The 20,519-nt window shown below is 34.4% G+C and overlaps 2 protein-coding genes across 5 annotated transcripts in view; both read right to left on the minus strand.

Annotated features, from left to right (window-relative positions):
- LOC109215943 overlaps nt 1–2,579 on the minus strand; it is a 3,492-nt gene extending 913 nt beyond the window's left edge. Inside the window, exons 1-3 of the mRNA XM_019380069.1 lie at nt 2,303–2,579; nt 474–656; nt 297–356 (exon numbers count right to left, since the gene is read on the minus strand). Coding sequence (XP_019235614.1) covers nt 297–356; nt 474–656; nt 2,303–2,521 — 462 coding nt within the window. The 5' untranslated portion in view covers nt 2,522–2,579. The remainder of the gene's footprint in view (nt 1–296; nt 357–473; nt 657–2,302) is intronic.
- Nucleotides 2,580–6,006: 3,427 nt separating this feature from the next.
- Nucleotides 6,007–19,496, minus strand: LOC109215942 (eukaryotic peptide chain release factor GTP-binding subunit ERF3A-like). Of its 4 annotated transcripts, none has more exons than XM_019380067.1 (19): nt 19,369–19,496; nt 19,060–19,104; nt 18,836–18,907; nt 17,860–17,925; nt 16,109–16,261; nt 15,363–15,474; nt 14,323–14,368; nt 14,122–14,193; nt 12,887–12,949; nt 12,530–12,684; nt 12,376–12,440; nt 10,997–11,147; nt 9,894–9,999; nt 9,666–9,801; nt 7,588–7,652; nt 7,324–7,488; nt 6,799–6,871; nt 6,644–6,710; nt 6,007–6,372 (listed from the first exon to the last, which is right to left on the minus strand). In XM_019380067.1, the coding sequence occupies exons 1-18, from the start codon at nt 19,370–19,372 to the stop codon at nt 6,652–6,654; spliced, it is 1,608 nt and encodes a 535-aa protein (XP_019235612.1). In that variant the 5' UTR covers nt 19,373–19,496; the 3' UTR covers nt 6,007–6,372; nt 6,644–6,651. The 4 variants fall into 4 exon arrangements, with proteins under 4 accessions (XP_019235612.1, XP_019235610.1, XP_019235609.1 ...); XM_019380065.1 differs by having other exon boundaries at nt 6,609–6,710; XM_019380064.1 differs by having other exon boundaries at nt 6,632–6,710; nt 19,369–19,495.
- Between the last annotated feature and the right edge of the window lie 1,023 nt (nt 19,497–20,519).

The raw sequence follows: 20,519 nt of genomic DNA on the forward strand, positions 1-20,519 counted from the left end.
CCCCGGCTCTCATTCATGTGACAAGTCATTTGATCTAATCTTCTCTGCCATAGTAAATGCTTAAGTTATACAAAGATAAGAATCTCTTTATTTCGAAGCTTTCATGAAGGAAATTGTAATTCTGATCTATACATTAGCAACCATTACATGACACAAGAATACACGGGGAGCAACAAAGTTATATCACCCCACTGAGAGAAAAATTATTATATTCTCTAGTTTTACCTTCTATTTTTAGAGTGATCTCCTTTATTAATGTTGAAATACAGATAAAAAGGAGAAGTAGTAAAGCTTACAGCTGCATCAAATCTCTGAACAGCTGTAATTGGGAAATATCTACCTCGTTCTAAACCTTTCTGCAAAAAATAATGCAATAATAATAAGGCTTCAACATTACAATGAAAAATTGGACAATATATATAGGTAACATAACGGAACACAGAAAGAAGAGGAAACAAAATGCATTTACAAACCTCAGCAGTAAAAATAAGCATCCACGTCCTCCCCGGAGATTCGGTTCCACCAAGAGTTTCAAGAAACTTTGAAGAATCAATTTTTGCTTTCTCAATCACAGAGAAAGCAGCCAGTATCTCCCCTGCTGCAACCTTTCTTGTTTTTGCAGCATTTTTCAGTACTCTTACACTCTCTTCAACTTCCTAAATAAAGTTTTAATTCATACAACCAGTAGGTAAACCAAAAGTAAGTGCCCAGTAAGAATTCTTATCCAAATTGCCCATAGAAACTCAGTTAATAAATTAGAATATACTAATCAGGAGTTAATTTTATCCAGGGTCATTGAACTTTTGTGTTTGTTACCCAAAAGTCACTTTTCTTTTTTTTTTTTACGTAAAAATCATTCAACTTTGTGTTCATTACACAAAAGTCACTTTTCTTTCTTTTGTTACACAAAAATCATTTTATTTTGCTCTAGTTATCACAAAAGTCACATTTTTACTTGAAAAGTCTATTATGCCCTTGATATTATATAAACTTTCATATTTATGTAATACCTTCTATATTATATACTACATAATATATTTTTAACTATGTATTTTATTTATAAATAAAATAACTTAATATTATTTTATTTATTATTTTTATAATATATTCGTATATTTAATTTTTTCTTAACGTTAATTTTCAAAATATATTAGTAGCGTTATTAAATTTGTCAGTAACTTTAATATATATTAGTAGAGAAATAAATCGGCAAGTACATTTCCGTGAGAAAATTCGAAGGTGAAAAAACAAAGAAATGAGAAAAAAATCATATGTTAATCTGAAGGAAAATTCCTAGGTAACTTTACATGCGAATTTAGCTAGGGATATTTTCTTGGGGATTTACCTGGGCAATTGTTATTTGGGAAATTATACTACTAGAAATTCGAGAAAAACCATTCAAAAAAATCGACCAAAGTTGATCGGTGATGACGCGACCATTAAACGTGTGGTCGGTATTTTGAAGGTCGGAAGGGCATACCGACCAAAGTTGGTCGGAAATTACCGACCAACTTTGATCGGTCAAGTAAATAAAAATAAAAAAGGAATTGCTGAAAAAAAGTTATTTTATAACGCTACTAATATATCTTGAAAATTAAAGTTAAAAAAAATTAAATATACGAATATATTATAAAAATAATAAATAAAATAATATTAAGTTATTTTATTTATAAATAAAATACATAGGTAAAAATATATTATATAGTATATAATATAGAAAGTATTACATAAATATGAAGGTTTAAATAATATCAAGGGCATAATAGACTTTTCAAGTAAAAATGTGACTTTTGTGATAACTAGAGCAAAGTAAAATGATTTTTGTGTAACAAAAGAAATAAAAGTGACTTTTGTGTAAGGAACACAAAGTTTGAATGATTTTTATGTAAAAAAAAAAAAAAAGTGACTTTTGGGTAACAAACGCAAAAGTTGAATGACCATGGATAAAATTATCTTTTAAGCAAAAGGGTTTTCTTAAAAAAGGAGCTTTAGCATATTAATTAAGCTAAAAAAAAGTAACAGCTACTGTATACTGTGTCGAAATGGTCTTAAACATGTCACCTCATTTGTGTAGCTAAGAAATTTGTGGTCTTATATATGTCATACTATAAAACTTATCATTAAAAGAACAAAAAAAAGTTTAAAGTAAATTATTCTGAATGTAGCAACCTTTAGTTTCAAATAATTGGAACGGAGGGAGTAATATTTTCAGAACAAACATATATTACTGAGTTCAAATCCTTTTAGTAAAGGAATACTTAAAACCCTAAATTAAAAATACAAAAGAAAATGAGAATTATACCCAGTTGGGTTGTTTGAATTCCTCTTCTTGAATAAGAATGGAAGCTTGAGAATTTTGGTCCTTTTCGTCAAAGGTGGCTCTGGTTTTAAAAGCTGAGAATCTCAGAGAAGTTTGTAACTTTGAGTGATTAAAAGGAACTCCGAAAGTGCAGTTGAGAGAAGCTTGAGAGGGACAGAAAGTTCCCCAACTCAAGGGGATGGAAGAAGAGAGCAGCAGCATCTCATAAGTGGCTGTAGTTAGTCCCCCATTTTTGGTTTCTGATTATATACCTACTGTTATTGCAATCTATACGGGCTTCTTTTTGATCCTTTTGTTTTTTACCCTTTTGAACTAATACAACAACAACCCATTGTATTTCCATAGTGTTTTTGGCCAATATTACCCCTTATCTTTGAGGTTAGTAGCCTGTTTGCCCGAGCCGGAGAAATCAACTTATTTTGAGAAGTATTTTTTTTAAAAGTGCTTTTGAAAAAATTACTTTTGGAGAAAAGCAGTTTGTGTTTGGCTAATTACTCTGAAAAGTACTTTTGAGCAATAATTTGTGTTTGGCCAAGCTTTTTAGAAAGTGCTTTTAAGTATCAAATTACGAATAAGGACATGAATAGATTTACTTTATACTTAATATTATAAGTAAATAAATAATCTCAAAAATTTGTTATTACATGCAATAATTAAATCTTTTCATTTTATTTAAGTAAAATATGAAAATAAAATTAAAAAGTACTTAATTCTTTTAATATAAGTTAAATATATTAAAAATCATTCAACAAATATAAAAGCATTCACCGCTAAAGTCACTATATATTAGAAAGATATCCTAAAAATAAGAAGAAATATTTATACGTTAATATCCTAAGTAATAGGTTTAATGGTTATTTTGGTATATACTATATTTTGTTAAGGGCATTTTTGGTAAGAAGAAAAGTCAAAACTGCTTCTGCTTTTGGGAAGAAGCTACTTTTTTCTGCTTCTCAGAAACTGCTTCTGCTTCTTCCCAAAAGCACTTTTTTTCCTCAAAAAAGCTTGGCCAAACACCTCAAGTTAGGGAAAAAAAGCATTTTTGGCCTCTTGAGAAGCTTGGCCAAACAGGCTATAGATCTATTTTGATCCCTCAAATATAATCCAGAGCATATTTAGTCCCTTAAGTATGCTAAAGTAAAATTAACGGTGTTACCCTATTCTAATTCATGAAGCAAATCTTCTGCTCTAAAGCAAAACGTTTCCTCTCTTTTTATTGGATACCGCAAATTATCAGTTTAATTTGACCTTGAAATATCCCCTTCTATGCCAATTTTAAATGAGAAAATGACACTGTATAGCCGCTGTAAAAATAATAGCCGAAAAAATATATAAACTTGTATATATATATATATATACATTTTGTATGTTAATATACAAAAATTATATAAATTTTATATATTTTTTCAGCTACCAGATGAAAATAATTTTTGAAACAGGCTAAAAGTGATAATACAACCTAGTTATTCGATTGCTTCAATAATATGCCTATAAGTGATCCTAGCAGCTCTATTTTTTCAAATTTTAACTTTTCTTTTTGGAAGAATCAACCAAAAATTTTAAATGTATATATATACAAAACAATATACAAATTTTATATATTTTTTAGGCTATTATTTTTACAGCAGCTATACAGTATCATTTTCTCATTGAAAACTGGCACAGAGGGTGATATTTTCAAGGTCAAAATTTTAGAAGACATTATCAAAAAAATGAGAAATTAAAGTGATAATTTGCGGTATCTAATAGGAGAGGAAACGTTTTGTTTCAGAGCAGAAGATTTGCTTCATGAATCAGAGCCGGGTAACCGTTAGCTTTTGAACATATTGTGTCAGTGAGACTAAAGGTGCTCCACTTTAGCATACTTAAGGGACTAAACATGCTCAGGGTTATATTTGAGGGACCAAAATAGACATACCCTCAAAGATAAGGGACAATATTGATCAACTCTATTTCCACAAGTAGAATATGTGAAGGGTAGTATGTATGCAGCCTTATTTCTGTCCTGGCTGCAAAGAGGCTATTTTCGATAAACTCCCTTTTAAATTGATATGTAATAAAAATCTAGTTTTGAACATTCGTCATGTGTAAAAAAAATCCATTAAAATCAGTTGCAATGTCCGTAGCCTAGTATATCATTGCCCGCACTACTACTGTTTAAAAGAAGTTGGCTGGCTACCACAATTCAATGTAGATGCATTTTTTTCAAATATTATTCATTTATCAGTTATATACTAATTCAGTCGAAGTCAACCATTTTGGTTGCACCCACTATTCTTGTGCCATATAAGCGCTATATTGTACAGTAGGAAAATTTGAATATTTCTAGAACGTTTTTACTATGGATAATCCTCTTAAACTAACATGATCCTTTCTCGCATAACGTTCAGATTTTGATATGCTAATTCACGCATAACTTTAAAAATGTGAATTTCGTAGGCGTCATAATTAGATCGCAAGTCCTTGACCGTTTAACAGAAGGCGTCCTATTAATTTACAGATAGAGAAACAATAGCATATGCATAGAGTTCGTTACAACTTGACAAAAACCCGTTTCAATTAGGTTTTCCTTTTCTTGTTTGGAATTAACAAACCAGAACTGATAATTAATCACAAAATGTCTAACTTCGCTCAATCTTGCCAGTGTCTCATTTTTTGGTTCTTTACTTTTTTTATAATTCTGATTTTTTTTGTTATATAGAACCATAGTACAAACCAAATAATGGTAAGAACTTTCCACTATTTTGTAACTTATTTCGTACAAAATGAGAAAACAAATATTCACCAGCAATATTAGCCTGTTTGGCCAAGCTTCTCCAATTCAAGAAGCATTTTTTTTCAAAAAATAAATACTTTTTTTTCAAAGTTGAAGTATTTGACCAAGCTTTTGGAAGAAAAAAAAAAATGTTTTTGAAGATAAGCAGAAAAAAAATAACTTCTCTTCAAAAGCACTTTGGAAAAAAATACCTTTAGAAGCAGTTTTTAAAAGCTTAGCCAAACACTAATTGCTGCTCAGAAATGCTTTCAAGTAAATTAACCAAACACAAACAGTTTCTCACCAAAAGTACTTTTGAGAATAGCACTTTTGAAGAAAAAACACTTCCCAAAATAAGTTGATTTTTGCAGCTGGGCCAAACAGGCTATATATGTGCTTGCTTTCATTTTCATTTCACCTCTATTTCATTCAACTGCATACGAAGCAGGATCTAACACTAATCAGGTTCAACGAACTAACTTGAAAACTATATCAAGAATTCACTTTTTTTAAAAAGGACAGCCCGGTGCACAACGCATTCCGTATTTACACGGGGTCCTTGGAAGGGCCTCAATGCAAGGGGTGTGATGTAGACAGCCTACCCAAATACAAGCATTAGTGGTTGCTTCCACGGCTCGACAACTTTACCGTTGCTCCAAGGCTCCCCTTCCAAGAATATAAAGTTATTGATATAAGGAGCCATTAGTGGCTCCAAGAATTCACTAACCTAAACAAAAAAATGTCCACATTCCCCGTGTACATGGGAGCAAGACCGGCCAGTCCAAAGAAGGAAAGGTGTGGAGTTGGGAGTCGCGAGGGTTGGAGAAAAAAGGACTTTGAGAGGAAAGCCTGTTGATTCCATATACTATAAGATTTTGTTCTGCACTTGTTACATACCCATTGTAGATAGGAAAGGATGTCTAATATTATGTCAGAGAAAAAATATAGGGCCTGGATTTCATAAAGATCATCTCAATATCTTAGTGCAAGGTGTATAAGCTCAAGTTTCGCCAAAATTTTAGTGCAAAAATCGTGATGGGCAAAGTGTATATAACCAAATAATCTCATACTGGACACTGTTCTAGATAACAATACATCATTCGATGCTAGTAAAAAGTAACAAATACCAAACAATACCATGCTATGCAGACTCCAAACTCGTGAATACTTGTGTGCGTATCTGAAAGATGGACCAACTTCTCTTCCATAATGCTGCTGAGAACCATAAGTTTCTGGTGTTGCTGCTGCTCTGCCGGTGAGCAATTAAAACCTTTTATGCTCATCTTGCCACTGAAGACTGTTCAAATAGTAAGGGGTCGTGTGAGTGATCATCAGCTTCAAACTGGATTGTAAAAGCAACTGTTCCAGGAATACATCGATGAATGCAAAACTTAAATAATCAAAAAAGGCTCAATCCTCTTAACTCAGTTTGATTAGAAAATATCTAGAATGTAACAACTGGAAGCATGGCTATCTATGTCGTATCTACGCTCCTATCATCATTCATCAACCAAAAAGGTTTATGTGAAGTACCAACAAAAAGAAACCATCTCCACCTTTTAAGTTACCAGGTTGCTTATGCATTATCAGCAACAGTAGGCAGTGCAGTAATTTTCCCCACAGCAACAGTTTTCCCTACACAAACGGCAGTCATTATAACCACATGTTGCATGACGTGCAGAGAAATAAAAACAATAAGCTTACAGAGCACAATGGTTCTTACCTTCAGTGCGAAGAGTGAATCGCCCAAGTTGAGCAAAGTCGGAGAACTTCTCTACACATATCAGATTATTTACCTGGCATGATAATTTGGAAGAATTAACTTCGAGACAAAACACAACTAAACGACCAGTTTTTCAAAAAATTTATAAGTTAAGGGTGAAAGAAACAGGACGACGGAGTTCAAGGTAAAGAAAATATTTTATCCCCTAACTAGATAATCTTTCATCATTCTTTATTAGATAGGCCAGACAAGCAGCATAGAACACATTCTGCTATACTATTAATTAGACTCGAGATCAAACAAGATAATTAACAGCTTCAAGAGATAGAGGAATTCACAAACATTTGCGTGAGAATGGTGACTTCTGCAAATTCAAATGGTAACAAAGAGGGAACCACAAACATGAAGACAGCACCTAAAGAGTCGAATCCAAGAACCAATTCTTTCCTTTCTAAAGGTCCACCAGGTACTATTAAAATACTATTGAAGAAAAAGGTCCACCTGGTACTAAGTTAGACAGCTAACCTGAACACGGCATAAAACAATAGCACCGTTCTTTACAAACAGAGGTTTTTTCTTCATAGGTTTCTTTGTCTTCAAATCAATCTGCTGCATCAGTTCAACAATCTCACATTCCTCAACAACAGAATGGATGTGCAACACAGCTTTGTAGCCAGCAGTAAAAATAGCCTGAGCCAACATGGAACTTCATTAACAGACTGGTTCCACATGTGCAATTTTGAACCCAAGCGAGGTAATGAAATGCTAAGTTAAGAGTTGGATTCATACATTGTCCAACAGCTCAAGGATCTGTAACTGTGCAACAAACTCAGTAACTGCATGTATTGGCTTTGCTGCAAACATGAAACTTGTCAGAAATAACAAAAAACATGAAAGCCATACATAACAAATTGATAGCTAAAAGAAACAACTTGAGGTTACAATATGAAACCACATTTGAATTGTTCTAAACCAAGACACAGCATTTACCTTCCTCTCTTATCCTTAACCCCAAAAACTTCCTCTTATCCTAAGTTGCTCGGATACGGGTGCAAAACACGGGTGCGGATCTAAAGATCGGATCCTTCGAAATGTAAATTCTTATCTGGGGATACGGATCCTAGTATGGATACGGGTGAGGGGATCCAACTAAAAGTCATTCAAAAAAATAAAAATATAAACTCTAAATTATGAGAAATTTTGTGGAATACTTATGTATAGCTTGTATAATGTGAATTTCTTTTTTATTCTCAAGTTGTAGATAAGTAAAGGATTGATTTCCTAGATAATGTATGATATTTTCTTTAAATTTACCCTAATTTCGGTTCTGATTTCAGGAATCAAATTGAATTTCGTCTCGAATTTTTCCGTCCGTCGTGGGCAAAGTACCCAAAATTGTTTGACCAGATCCGGTACGGATTCCATACCCACCCCATACTAGTTTTGTGTCGACACAGGTGTGGCACCTAAACTGTCGCGCTCTTATCTTTGTTTCAGGGAACATAGTGATTGACTACAGATTGTATGCTACCTCAAGAACAGCTACACATCAATTTTTTTTGTGAGTGTTTTTTTCCAGAAAAGGAGCTAAATCTCAATGTTAGTTTGCAATCAAAATACTCCTACAACATTCTTTTATGTGTTGCACGTATTCATGCAAATCTTTGTTCTAATTATCAGCAGTGCATCAGCTTCCCATAGCTCAATACCCAACTAACCTACCTGCTTGAATAAAGTGCTGGCAAAAGCTGTAACATTTGCACCCTCAGAACACGTCTGGCAAATGGTCTCAAGACTAAAATTTACAAATCCCCACAAAAGTGATTAAAACCACAGGCTGAATGGTGGACAGTCTAGAGAGAGAAAGACTCCAAATTCTTTGAAGGCAAAACACAACGTTAGAATTAAATACACGTCTTCTTTAGGTAGCTCACTGCTGTACAGGGTGTTAATGGTACTATTGACGTAACCAGGGACTAACATGAATTGTAACTATGTTTTGCTGCACTTGGTGTTTCTTTCTTATGTCAAAAAAATTGACCTTATTCACAAAAAGAATGTGGTTACAACCCCCAAAATCCATATTTTTTAGGGTCCATGGAAACATGAGGATTGACTAGGAAATATACAACAACTACGACTTAATCCCAAACTAGTTGGGTTTGACTATAAGGATCCTCAATATCTATTTTGCTCATTTCAAACAATTTCAATAAATATATTTTTTGTCAAGAAGAAAACCTCAACAATTTATTTTTGTAAGTCAAATAACTTCATTTGATATTAACCATGATGGAATCAGAAATACAAGATTAGTGTACATTGTACAACTACTGTGCTTTAGAAACCCCAAAATTCTATCCAACTAGGCACTAGTAATACAACATGGTAATTCCTCTTTACACCCAAAGAAACGAATGAAATGGAAGAGAAATTTTTACTTCTTGAGTGAAGACCTCTCCTGGAAAAGTAATTTTTGTTTTGACACATACAGAATCATCTAAAAACAGAACACCCTTCGTTTCTTAAATTCTCAAAAGTATAGATTGTTAACCGCTTTGTGCACCCAAGTGAAATAAAAAACTATTTTTGCATATATTTTTTCTAGCAAATGAACTGTAACATAATTGGCAGTCCATTACCAATTACCGTAGCTGTTATGTTATGTGCAACACTACTCTTTCTCAAAACAGGTAATCATATATGCATATTTGTTTACATCACATAGTCGATAATGGTACAATATTTCTTCTACTATTCAACTTGTTAGCAATAGAAACTGAATGACAAATAATTGACATATATCAAGAAGATAATGAATGCTAATTCATTATAACAAGCAGATAGATTTATGGGAGAAAACATACCAACACTGCACAAGACAAAGCCTGACAAAATGTCATCTTCCTCTACTCCAGATAACCTGACACGTACGTTTTCCCCAGGACCAACATGCCTTACTTTGTCTTCATCACAGAATATGGCAAGAACTTTTACAGCAGCCTATAAATCAGCTGGTGAGATGAATTTCCTCAAGTATTCATCAATCACAAAACTCAATACAGTTAAGGTATAAAAGGTCCAAAAGATAGCACCTTATTTGGCATAACCAGTAGATTATCACCTTCACGTATGCTCCCAGACTCAATTTTACCCATAACGACAGTTCCCATGTCTTTGAATTTGTCAATAATAGGCATTCTGCAAAGAAAATGGAAATTGAAAAACAAGTAAACAACTTGGCAAAAGTTCAGAAGGAAATTAGGAGAAAAGAAAAGTAAGAGAAGTTGCTTATCATCCGGTGAAGGAAACAAGAGAGATAATGCATTGAAAATAAAAGATTGAAAATATATTGCAAATAGAAGTACAGAACTTGCAAATCTTACTCCTTTGCCCCTTCTTTGCAATTTACTCTAAGTTTAGATTTTTCTTTCACATTTAAAGGTACAGTGCAAATAGAGCTTGCAAGTCTTACTCCTTAAACGCTCTTTTACTTCCCAAGATTAAGTTCTAATTTTCTTTCACATTTCTACTTTCGCTTCAATGCTTTGTTGGTGTTCCCGCAAATCAAGTTTCATAGATGAAAAAAGGTAGCAGGCAGCACACAAACAAGTTACTAGGACTCCTCAATAATGCTATTGATTACGTGTCGGATCCTCCAAAAGTAGTGGATTTTGGAGGATCCAACACGGGTGCGGCCACATTTTTGGAGAGTCCAAGCAACATAGAATAGAACTTGCAAGTCTTACTCCTTTGCCCCTTCTTTGCAATTTACTTAAGTTCAGATTTTTCTCACACATTTAAAGGTACTGTGCAAATAGAGCTTGCAGGTCTTACTCCTTAGACCCTCTTTTACTTCCCAAGATTAAGTTCTAATTTTTTTCACACATTTCTGCTTTCGCTTCAATGCTTTGTTGGTGTTCCCGCAAATCAAGTTTCATAGATGAAAAAAGGGAGCAGGCAGCACACAAACAAGCTTTATCGCTCTACCTAAGGCCAAAAAGAATTTTGTTTTCCACAATAAGAAATGAAAAGAGTATCAACAAGCATATAACAAACTTTTTTATATTGTGATTCGTTAAAGACTGTCAAAGCAAAATTAACTAGAAAGTTAGTGCTGAATTAGGAAATATGGGTAGAGCAAGAAAACAGAAACAAGAAGATGCCACGGGATTAGCAGAATGGGTTCTAGAAGTACCTTAATGGACCATTAGCATCTCTAGGTGGAACTTCGACAGCATCAAGGGTTTCAAAGAGACATGGACCATTCCACCATGGGCATACACTTTTCTCCATTCTAGTTTTCAGATTTGAACCCAAAAGCCCAGAGATCGGAAGGAACTGAACATCTGATATTCGAGCACAAAAAAAAACAGAAATCAAACATCTGCAACTTAGCTAATATGTCGAATCTTTAAACAAAGTATAGAATAACAGTCAACAGATTCACATTCAAGATGTGAAGATAAATAAGATTCAACATTCATCTCTCTCTCTATGTATTCCACTTCATTCCCAGTGGAAAAAGAAAAATACAGAACACATAAGACATTAATTACTCCCTATGTTTCATTTTATGAGACCCTGTTTAATAGGGCACAGAGTTTAAGAAAGGAAGACTTTTGAAACTTGTGATCTTGAACATGCCATAACATTTATATTGCTGTAAGACTTTTGAAACTTGTGGTATTGAAAATGTCATAACATTTGTTGGGTTATAAAAGCTTATCATTAAGGGTAAAATGGAAGTTTATTAAATTGCTTCCATATTAAGTAAGGGTAATTTGGAACGGACTACTCCCTCCCTCCCTCCCTCTATATATATATGTGTGTGTGTGTGTATTCCACTTCAAACCTGGTAGAAAAAGAACAATACAGAACACATTAAGACATTAATTAGAAAATAATGGCTGGTGTTTCAACATGCCAAAGAAAATCATCCAAAAGAGAGTATTCTTTTCCAACACATTTGGAACATATTTAAAAAGTACTACCTACGTTTCATTTTATGTGACCCTGTTAAACAGGGAACGGAGTTTAAGAAAGGAGGACTTTTGAAACATAAGATCTTGAACATGCCATAACATTTATATTGCTATAAGACTTTTGAAACTTGTGGTATTAAAAATGTCATAACATTTGTTGGGTTATAAAATCTTATCATTAAGGGTAAAATGGGAGTTTATTAAATTGCTTCCATATTAAGTTAGGGTAATTTGGAACGGACTAAAAAGTAATTAGATCGCATAAACTGAAAAGGGAGTCATCACTTTACTTCCTTTACTTCAACTTAGATAGTCAGCTTGAATCAATATGTAGGTAAAGTTTCTTCTTAAAAAGAATACATGTAGGGAAATGTTGAAAATGTAATTTTACCATATCAAGTGGATAAGTGGCTCGAGAAACAAGTAAACCCTAGTTACTTTATACTGGAAGGCTACACTAGCAAGATCTTATGTAGAAATTTTTTTTTTAAAATACTCAGTGAGAGGATATGTAATCAGGTTTCATAACAAATCATTTCAACACATCTAAAACACAAACAGCACCAAACAAAGAGGCAACCCGCATCTTTACCTTTCTTGACATTGTACCCAGACGACCTCAAGAATGGAACCATTTTTGACTCGATCTCATCGTACCTGCATGAATCAACTGGATCAAAATTAGTTGCTAGAATATATATGATATTGATGATAATGCACAATTCAAACAGTAGACGGAAGATCACCTTTCTTTAGACCAATTGACAGTAGGATCATCCATCTTATTTACAACAACAAGAAGCTTTGTAACTCCTAGAGTCTTCGCCAGTTGAACATGTTCACGTGTTTGCCCGCCTCTTTCATATCCAGTTTCAAATTCACCCTTTCTAGCAGATATAACCTTCACAACAGAGCAGACAATGATCAACAACTACTACTCCTCAATCCCAAACTAGTTGGGGTCGCCATATGAATCCTCACTGTCAATTTCGCTGTATTTGAACCCATTTCATTCCAATATTCAATAATTTGGCAAAAAGAGTTTCAAATATAGAGTCAATCCACACATCAAAAACTAAACCAGTATAGGCAAAAGTTCTTACCAGCACGCCTATATCGGCTTGAGATGCTCCACTGATCATATTGGGGACATAGCTCTTATGACCCTGGTGACAAATGGACCATAATAAAAATTAGATGTAGAGAGAGAATGGAAGCAAAAGTTGAAGAGTACATAGATTACCAAGAAAATTACAATTTACATGAAGTTACAGGCAGAATATATTTGTAATATTGACTTATAATAGTCATGATAATTGTTTCTTTGCTCCAATATTTAAAAAGTTTGTTTCAAAACACTATCTATTACACCTCAAATCATTATTCATCATTTCTTTTCCTTTTTTTCTTTCTTCTTTTTCCTTTTTTTCTTTCTTCTTCTTTCTTTTTTTTTTTCTTTTTTTTTTGGTAACTAACCAGCTTTTATTAATCACCAAGTAAGAATATACAAAATCATAGCTTAACTAACGCAATAAGCTATCTAAATATCTACAGATCATCAAACCACAACAATCAGCTAACTAGAAAAGAAAAGTCAGCACTATGCTCCTAGTTCTGATTGTTGCCCTCACATTACAGACATATGCAGCATAACGACAGAACCCTGGAAGAAACTCCAATCCTAGCCTAGTGTCAATCAGTCTTATTAGTAGCTCTCTGAGATTCTAATATGGCTTCATTAATAAAATGAAAAACTAAACCTTGTCCTAACCTTTTCGACTTTCTTCTTACCATGCAGTAATGCAGTAACTATAGGATCAAAAGGCTCAAAATGACAAAATTGTAAGCCAAAAGGGAAGAAGATTTAGAACATTGAAACACTGTTGAAGACAATCTCAAGAAAATGTAAAACAGGAAATGAACATCAAACTTTCACGACGACAGCAAAAGGAATTCATTAATGATTTAGGATCAGCATGAGACTTCTTTCTAAACCCAATTTCCACTTATTAGTGTAATTACTAAAAGAAAAGGTTTAAATAATACAAAATAGACTCTACCGCTGAGTTATATCCCTTCCCCGCCCCATCAAGAAATAGAACTGACTAATCCTAAGTCAAAAGGTCGAACTTTTGTTTAACATTTCCGGAAAGACCTCCTATTTGTCCAAGGATTGCCAAGCAGACACTCGGTTTTAAATAAAGGAATACTTTCTATAGATCTTTGAAACCATGGGGCAAGCAGCACCCATCATGCACATAAACTCATCACTTAATACTCATACCTATTCTTCCTGCGTACAAGGTAAACCAGAGAAAGAATTAGGATTCAAAGTTACCGGGGCATCCAGAATTGTAAATCTTGTAGTATCTGTTTCAAAATGTGCTCTTCCTACTTCAACTGTTATTCCCTGAACAGAAATTCACAAACAAGAAACACACAAATGCCACTCGTAAGCAACTCCCACCAATCCCAGCCCAAGAAAAGGTAAGTTATATACCAAATTAAGTACGAAACAAATAAATAAAGAAGACAATACCTTCACCCTCTCCTCTTCATTTGTATCCATTATATAGGCCATATACCTAAAAGAAAAAAATGAAAAGTGAAATTAAAAAGCTAAAGGAATAGCCAACAATCGATTAACGACAGGGACCAGAGAGCCATTCCAATGAAAATTTATCTTCGTTCTTTAGTAGGATTATACATCCTACACAAACCATATACAACCAATTGTAGAAACTATGGCAAGTTATAATGAGCAAACACTAGCCCGAACACTTTGATTTCTGCAAGTAAACCAAAAAACAGGAAGTTTAAGAAAAACCTTTTTTTTTTAAATAAAAAGAAGGATGACAGCAACCAAGAACAAGCAATTTTTTCATTTCCGACCTCCCAACACTTTGCTCCGTCAGAAGGTCATGGGACCTGCACAGCTGCATTACACAAAGAACCACACAAGCACACACACAAAGTACTTTCTGGAACAACAAAATGTTCGGAAGCAATAAGATTCCATATGCCAGCAATGCGTGCAAATTAACTAGCACATAATTCTAATTCCGAAACTAAATTACAAATTAGTGGACCTATCTAATCCCATAAAAATGAAGCAACATCTAGTGTTCCTTATCTCCCTAAATTACAATCTCCTAATTGTCATTCTGTGGCTGCACTTCTTGTCATTCATATTTGACAAAAGAGTCAACAAAGGCAAACTATCACAATTTGCATGTGATAGTGACCAAACTAACTTGATACTATTTTTCTCCCGACACCAACAACTTCTACAAATGTATGGATGATGCAAATAGTTTGTTAACAAAGTGTTCTGGGTTAGCCCTTGTCCACTTGTCATTGGTAATCAGTAGATTATGACTCTTACAACCATAATTCATCTAACTGATGAGATAGTATAAAAGAATCATGATAAACCAAGCTTCATATTGAGAATCTTATCACAGGTTTTCCTAAGAACCAGGAGAACACCATGAATTGTGCAAAAAGCTATACACAAACTCCACCAATTAAGGAACACTGAAAGCATAAGTTGCCTATAGTAAGCTAGTAAAACCTTACCAGCTCTCTCTGTTTTTATCCTTTGCTTCTCTCTCGTACTTCTGAATAGTACGGTCATCAACTTGACCACTAAGTAATAGTATTTGTCCTCCAATTGTTGACTTTCCAGCATCTGCAGGTGATACGGAAAACTCTTAGTTATGAATTTTTTTTTATCAGGCTTCGTAATAATTATATGATGTTCCTAAGTTAAATAATTAGATTTCATCTTGCCAGTTACCCTATCAGCTTTGGGAAGTCATTGCCAACTTTCACATAAGAAAAAGAAAGTGATCTTGCATTCTCCAAACTGTGCATGCAGAAATGGCTTATACTAGTTTGAATAAGTTGCACAACTTACCTACTTTAACCAAAATCTCAAACATCACAGTTTTTTCTATTCCACACACGCCACACCAACATCTCAAGCAACAGCTAACTTGTCATGTAAGCAAGAATGGGGAAGGATAGAGCAGATAACTTTCCCTTAATAAAGAAAGATCCCAAAACACTGGCGAGGAGGAAATAAACAAATTGCCAAAACATATCAGTCCTAAATTATAGAACGATGTCAGTACACGAAAACAATGTAGTAAACACTACTGAACCAGCAGTTATTTAATACTCCTTGTCCTCTTCTAGTATATTATTTAGTTTGCTTTACTGTCCTTCTTGATACTTCAAAGAGCTATAATCGTCAAGCTTTACTATGATGACAATCATGAATCAAGCGGATAAAGAGTAAACCAGAAAAAAATAAGACTTACCCACATGACCAATAAATACCACATTCAGGTGTCTCTTTTTATTGACTTCAACCTCATCTTGAATATCTTCTGGGGATGAAGCTTCTTTGCCAGCAACACCCTTTGGCTCAACATTCTTTGGCTCTAAGTCCGGATGTGATTCATCTTTCAGCTCTGAAACCAACAAAACAAACACTTACATAATAGTTTCATTAATATGGTTTCAGTAATCTAAAGAAAATCATCTTTCTCCCAAACAATCTAAAGTCTAAATAAACCAAAATTTTCCTCCCCTCTATTTCTTTTTCTTGATAACACATCAAATTCCCTAGGCGTAATGTAAAAGTAAGCAGATAATGAGCTTTGAAAACAAAAGTCTAGAACAACTCTCATTGAAGTGTGGCTGGCTGCTTGAAGATCTCAAAAGGAATTCTCTCAAGGTTAATTTTCATATATCACTACCGTAAATGACGCACATCACCAGATACAAAATAGTTTTTCTGGCAATTTAGTGTCACACTAATAAGCATGGGGGCATAGCCTTCCAGATAATTCTTCTTCTAAGCTAAATCAATATATATTCTCTCGCAGAAAAGAATAGAGAGAGGCACAAGTGGCAACAGATATCTCTTTTGACCAGTACAGCTATCACCACGCAACATTGACATCTTTCTGCAATGCAAAGCCACCATTTTAGGGCAGATGACCAAGCCACTTCAGTTCATTTCAGCGTGATTCTTTTCCAAACAGTCACCTCAAAAAAAAAACTTCCCCTATAAATTATTTAACCAGAGTCCAAAAATATACAGGCAGAAATTAACAGGGTGCCCATCATCCAAAAGTAACACTGAACCATCATTAGCGTCAAAATAGATACATAATCATCCAAAATAGCATTGGTGAAGCAAGATATTGTTACAGGAGAAGCAGTGTTTTAAAAAGCGGAAAGTGCAACCAGGCAACAAGGTTCTTCGGGCTTGAAGCGAAGCGAGAAATGAAGTGCACACTTCTTTGAAGTAGAGTGCACAGTTCCAGAAAATTAAAAAATACCAAACATATGTGAAATTTAGTTCTATAATACTCACATTGCAACCAAAATAAGTGATTTCAACATACAACAACAACCCAGTAAAATAAGTGATTTCAAAGCTGAGATTCAAAGAGTCGGCCTCTTTTCATTTGAATCACGTTGCGATTATTGTTTAAACCGCATATTTCTCTGAAGTGCATGCTGCATGGCTTCATCCATGAGCGATAACCCCATCGCTTTAAGCGATGAAGTCATGGCTTTTAATAACACTGAGTGGGAGGAACAACATGAAAGTAACGTTGAGTTCTACGCCCTAAAAAACCGGTACAACGCGTATTCGAATTGGAATGGTTCCCCTTTTCATCCCCTTCTATGTATCTCCTTGCCGGTACAACGCGTATGAAAAAAACTTCTCTCTGAAAGGCTGCTAAACAAACAGTCTGTCAGCCGATGACCTCTTCCTCTAATTGTTTCGCTCAGTTTACCCTCATTTTTTCTTCTTCCCTTTTCCATTATTAAAGCATTTTTTCTGGCAGATTCTTTATGAATCAAAAGCAATCTAAACTTCTTATTTGGCATTGATATCAAGGGCCTGCTACTGCATCAGATAACAACTAGGCCAAAAAATGCTTTAACGATGCGGATACCCCAGTCAAGAAGATCAACAAGAATCACTAACAACATAGAAGACTAAACTCAATAAGAACCAGGTGACACATAACCTGTTCACGAATCTACCTACCATCTTCTGGCATATCCGGTTTTTCAACATCGCCTGCCTCCCTCTCTTCCGCCATGGCACTATCCTCTACCATTTAATAAACATTCAAAAAGTCATCCATAAAGTTCCCAATATTATAAATGGAGGATATGAAAGCAGGGGAAAAAGTATATGTATATATAACAAACGTACAAGATACCAAATAGAGATTTCAGAAAGATTATCAGCCGAAAATAAAAATTGAGTCTAACAACCTTTGCTGACTTAAAACCAAGAAAAAAAAAGAGAGAACATTTTCTCTTGTTTTGGAAGAAAAGGTTGTTAAGTGTTGAAAACACAAATTATGCCTTAAGCCATGTTTACAAGTTCTTGAAAACTTGTTGATCGTTGAAAAGATAATAAGTGATCACGAAAATCTTGAATTTGGAACTCTTGTGAATATTTTCTTCAGTGCATTACCATCCAAAGCTAAAAGCATCGGCTCTGATGAATTGAAGCCTATTGAAAAGAGTGATCTGAAGGACTCTCACATTGTCACACGTACTTAACCACCACCACCACCACCCCCAAAAAAAAAAAAGAAACAAAAGAACTTTTTTTTTTAAAAAGTCACTACATGATCGCATCTAAATATATGACCAACAAAACATTGTTTCAAAAAATTTCGATGCTCTGGGTTTAGCTTACATGGAAGTTAGCTTATCCCCCCTCCCCCTAATCTGGAAAAAAGTCTAACACGCACCTCACGGCCCAAAGAAACAAGAAATCATCTCAATATACACAACAATAATCCTTTATATTAAACCACAAGAAGTTTCAATGTTGTGTGTAATAATTACAAATCCTTGTAGAGGGAGGGATCAATTTAAATCATAGGCTTAGCCATAATATCCTAGCATCAGAGCCATAGCAATGAGGAAACCACATCCAAATATACAAGTAAATAGTCACTCAAGAACAAGCAAAGGGCAAAAACATTAGTGAACTTGCTACAAACCTCCATTAGTTTTTCCAGGTTTTATAGCTTCCTCGGGTTTTCCGTCTTCCACGTTAACCATCACGCTATCTTCTGCTAGCATTCAATCACATATTAGACAATTCAAACCCATGCTTCCTCGCAGTAAAGACTTATAAGCCATTGCTGGTCAGCTCTAATGAAAAGCGGATGAACAATCTATGGCTACTTAATAAATCATAAAACTGCTATAATTAATGTTATACCGGATGAATCAAGCTGCAGTGCCTTGATGTCCTCTTCAATATTATCTATCACATCAAACAACCAAAAAGCATAAAATCCATTTATCAACCAATTACTGAAAATTACTGAGTATTACTACTATATAATTATTAAGTTCTCCTAAAGTAACGGACGGACTTTCGATTTTCACACAAAATAACAGCTTCGAATCTAAAAGTAAAAATCCAGTTAAAATTAGATGCAACAATAAACCCTAGGTTGCATTAACGATAGAGTAAATGAAGATCTGACACCTAACATAGAAATTCGCAGTGAAATAAAGTACATACCCATGGCAGTGAATTGAGTAAAGGACACTTAGGGTTTCTGCTTGCGGTAACAAGAAGCTGAACAAATCCGAGGGCTGCTTATGGAACTCAACTGGTGGATGCTGTCTTCATTTGCAAATTTATATCGCTCGTGGAAACCGTAAGCTGGGGTTTTAGGACCGGTTCAGATTTTAAACCAGCCTGTCAAACTAATCTTTTTTACTTTATTTCTGACGGTAGTAAACAATTAAAGTATTTGGGATATTAAAGGAAACATGTAAAAGCATTTGCAATGATATATCCAAATTAGTGTTTGGTTATAAATCTTGGTTTATGTTATAAAACAATAAAAGTAGAAGAACAATATTGCAGAGAAAGAGAGAGAGGAATTCTTATTGAATTTTGGGATGAATTACAATGGAATAGAACCCTCTATTTATAGGGAGAGGTTGACTTAGCCACCAAGTAATAAACCCTAAAATCTCTCTAAATATGGACATTCACCATAAATAGAATTCTATTTATAACACTCCCCGTGAATGTCTATTCAACAGATAATGTGTCTCGTTAAAACCTTAACTAAAAGAAAACCCAATGGGAAAAAATTCTAGAAAAGGAAAAAGAGTACACATGTTTAGAAATTCGCCTATTGGTTGCCTCATTAAAAACCTTGCAAGGAAAACCCAGTGGGACAAAACCTTGTAAGGAAAAAAGAGTGCAACGCGCATTAACTCCCCCTGATGAGAGCATCAATTCACATCCTTGAGCCTTCGCATCCCGATCTTGTAAACTAGCTTCTTGAAGGTTGACGTTGGTAGAGATTTTGTGAACAAATCAGACATATTATCACTTGAACGAATCTGTTGCACATTAATATCACCATTCTTTTGAAGATCATGTGTGAAAATAACTTTGGTGAAATGTGCTTTGTCCTGTCTCCTTTTATGAATCCTCCCTTCAATTGAGCTATGCATGCTGCATTATCTTCATACAAAAATTATGGGTAACTTGTCACATTTCACACCACATTTGTCTCGAATAAGATGTATTATAGACCTCAACCACACACATTCTCGACTTGCTTCATGAATAGCAATTATCTCAGCATGATTAGATGAAGTAGCCACAATTGATTGCTTAGTCGATCGCCAAGATATGGCAGTGCCTCCACA

Source organism: Nicotiana attenuata, unplaced genomic scaffold, assembly GCF_001879085.1.
Source record: "Nicotiana attenuata strain UT unplaced genomic scaffold, NIATTr2, whole genome shotgun sequence".
Lineage (NCBI taxonomy): Eukaryota > Viridiplantae > Streptophyta > Magnoliopsida > Solanales > Solanaceae > Nicotiana > Nicotiana attenuata.

What these genes read in the sequence shown, in the direction of transcription:
- LOC109215942 (XM_019380067.1), bottom strand. An exon ending in GTCAATTGGTCTAAAGAAAG is followed by an intron (nt 12,441 to 12,529) that starts GTGATCTTCCGT and finishes TGATTCATGCAG; the next exon opens with GTACGATGAGATCGAGTCAA. An exon ending in CTTTGTCTTGTGCAGTGTTG is followed by an intron (nt 7,653 to 9,665) that starts GTATGTTTTCTC and finishes TCATGTTTGCAG; the next exon opens with CAAAGCCAATACATGCAGTT.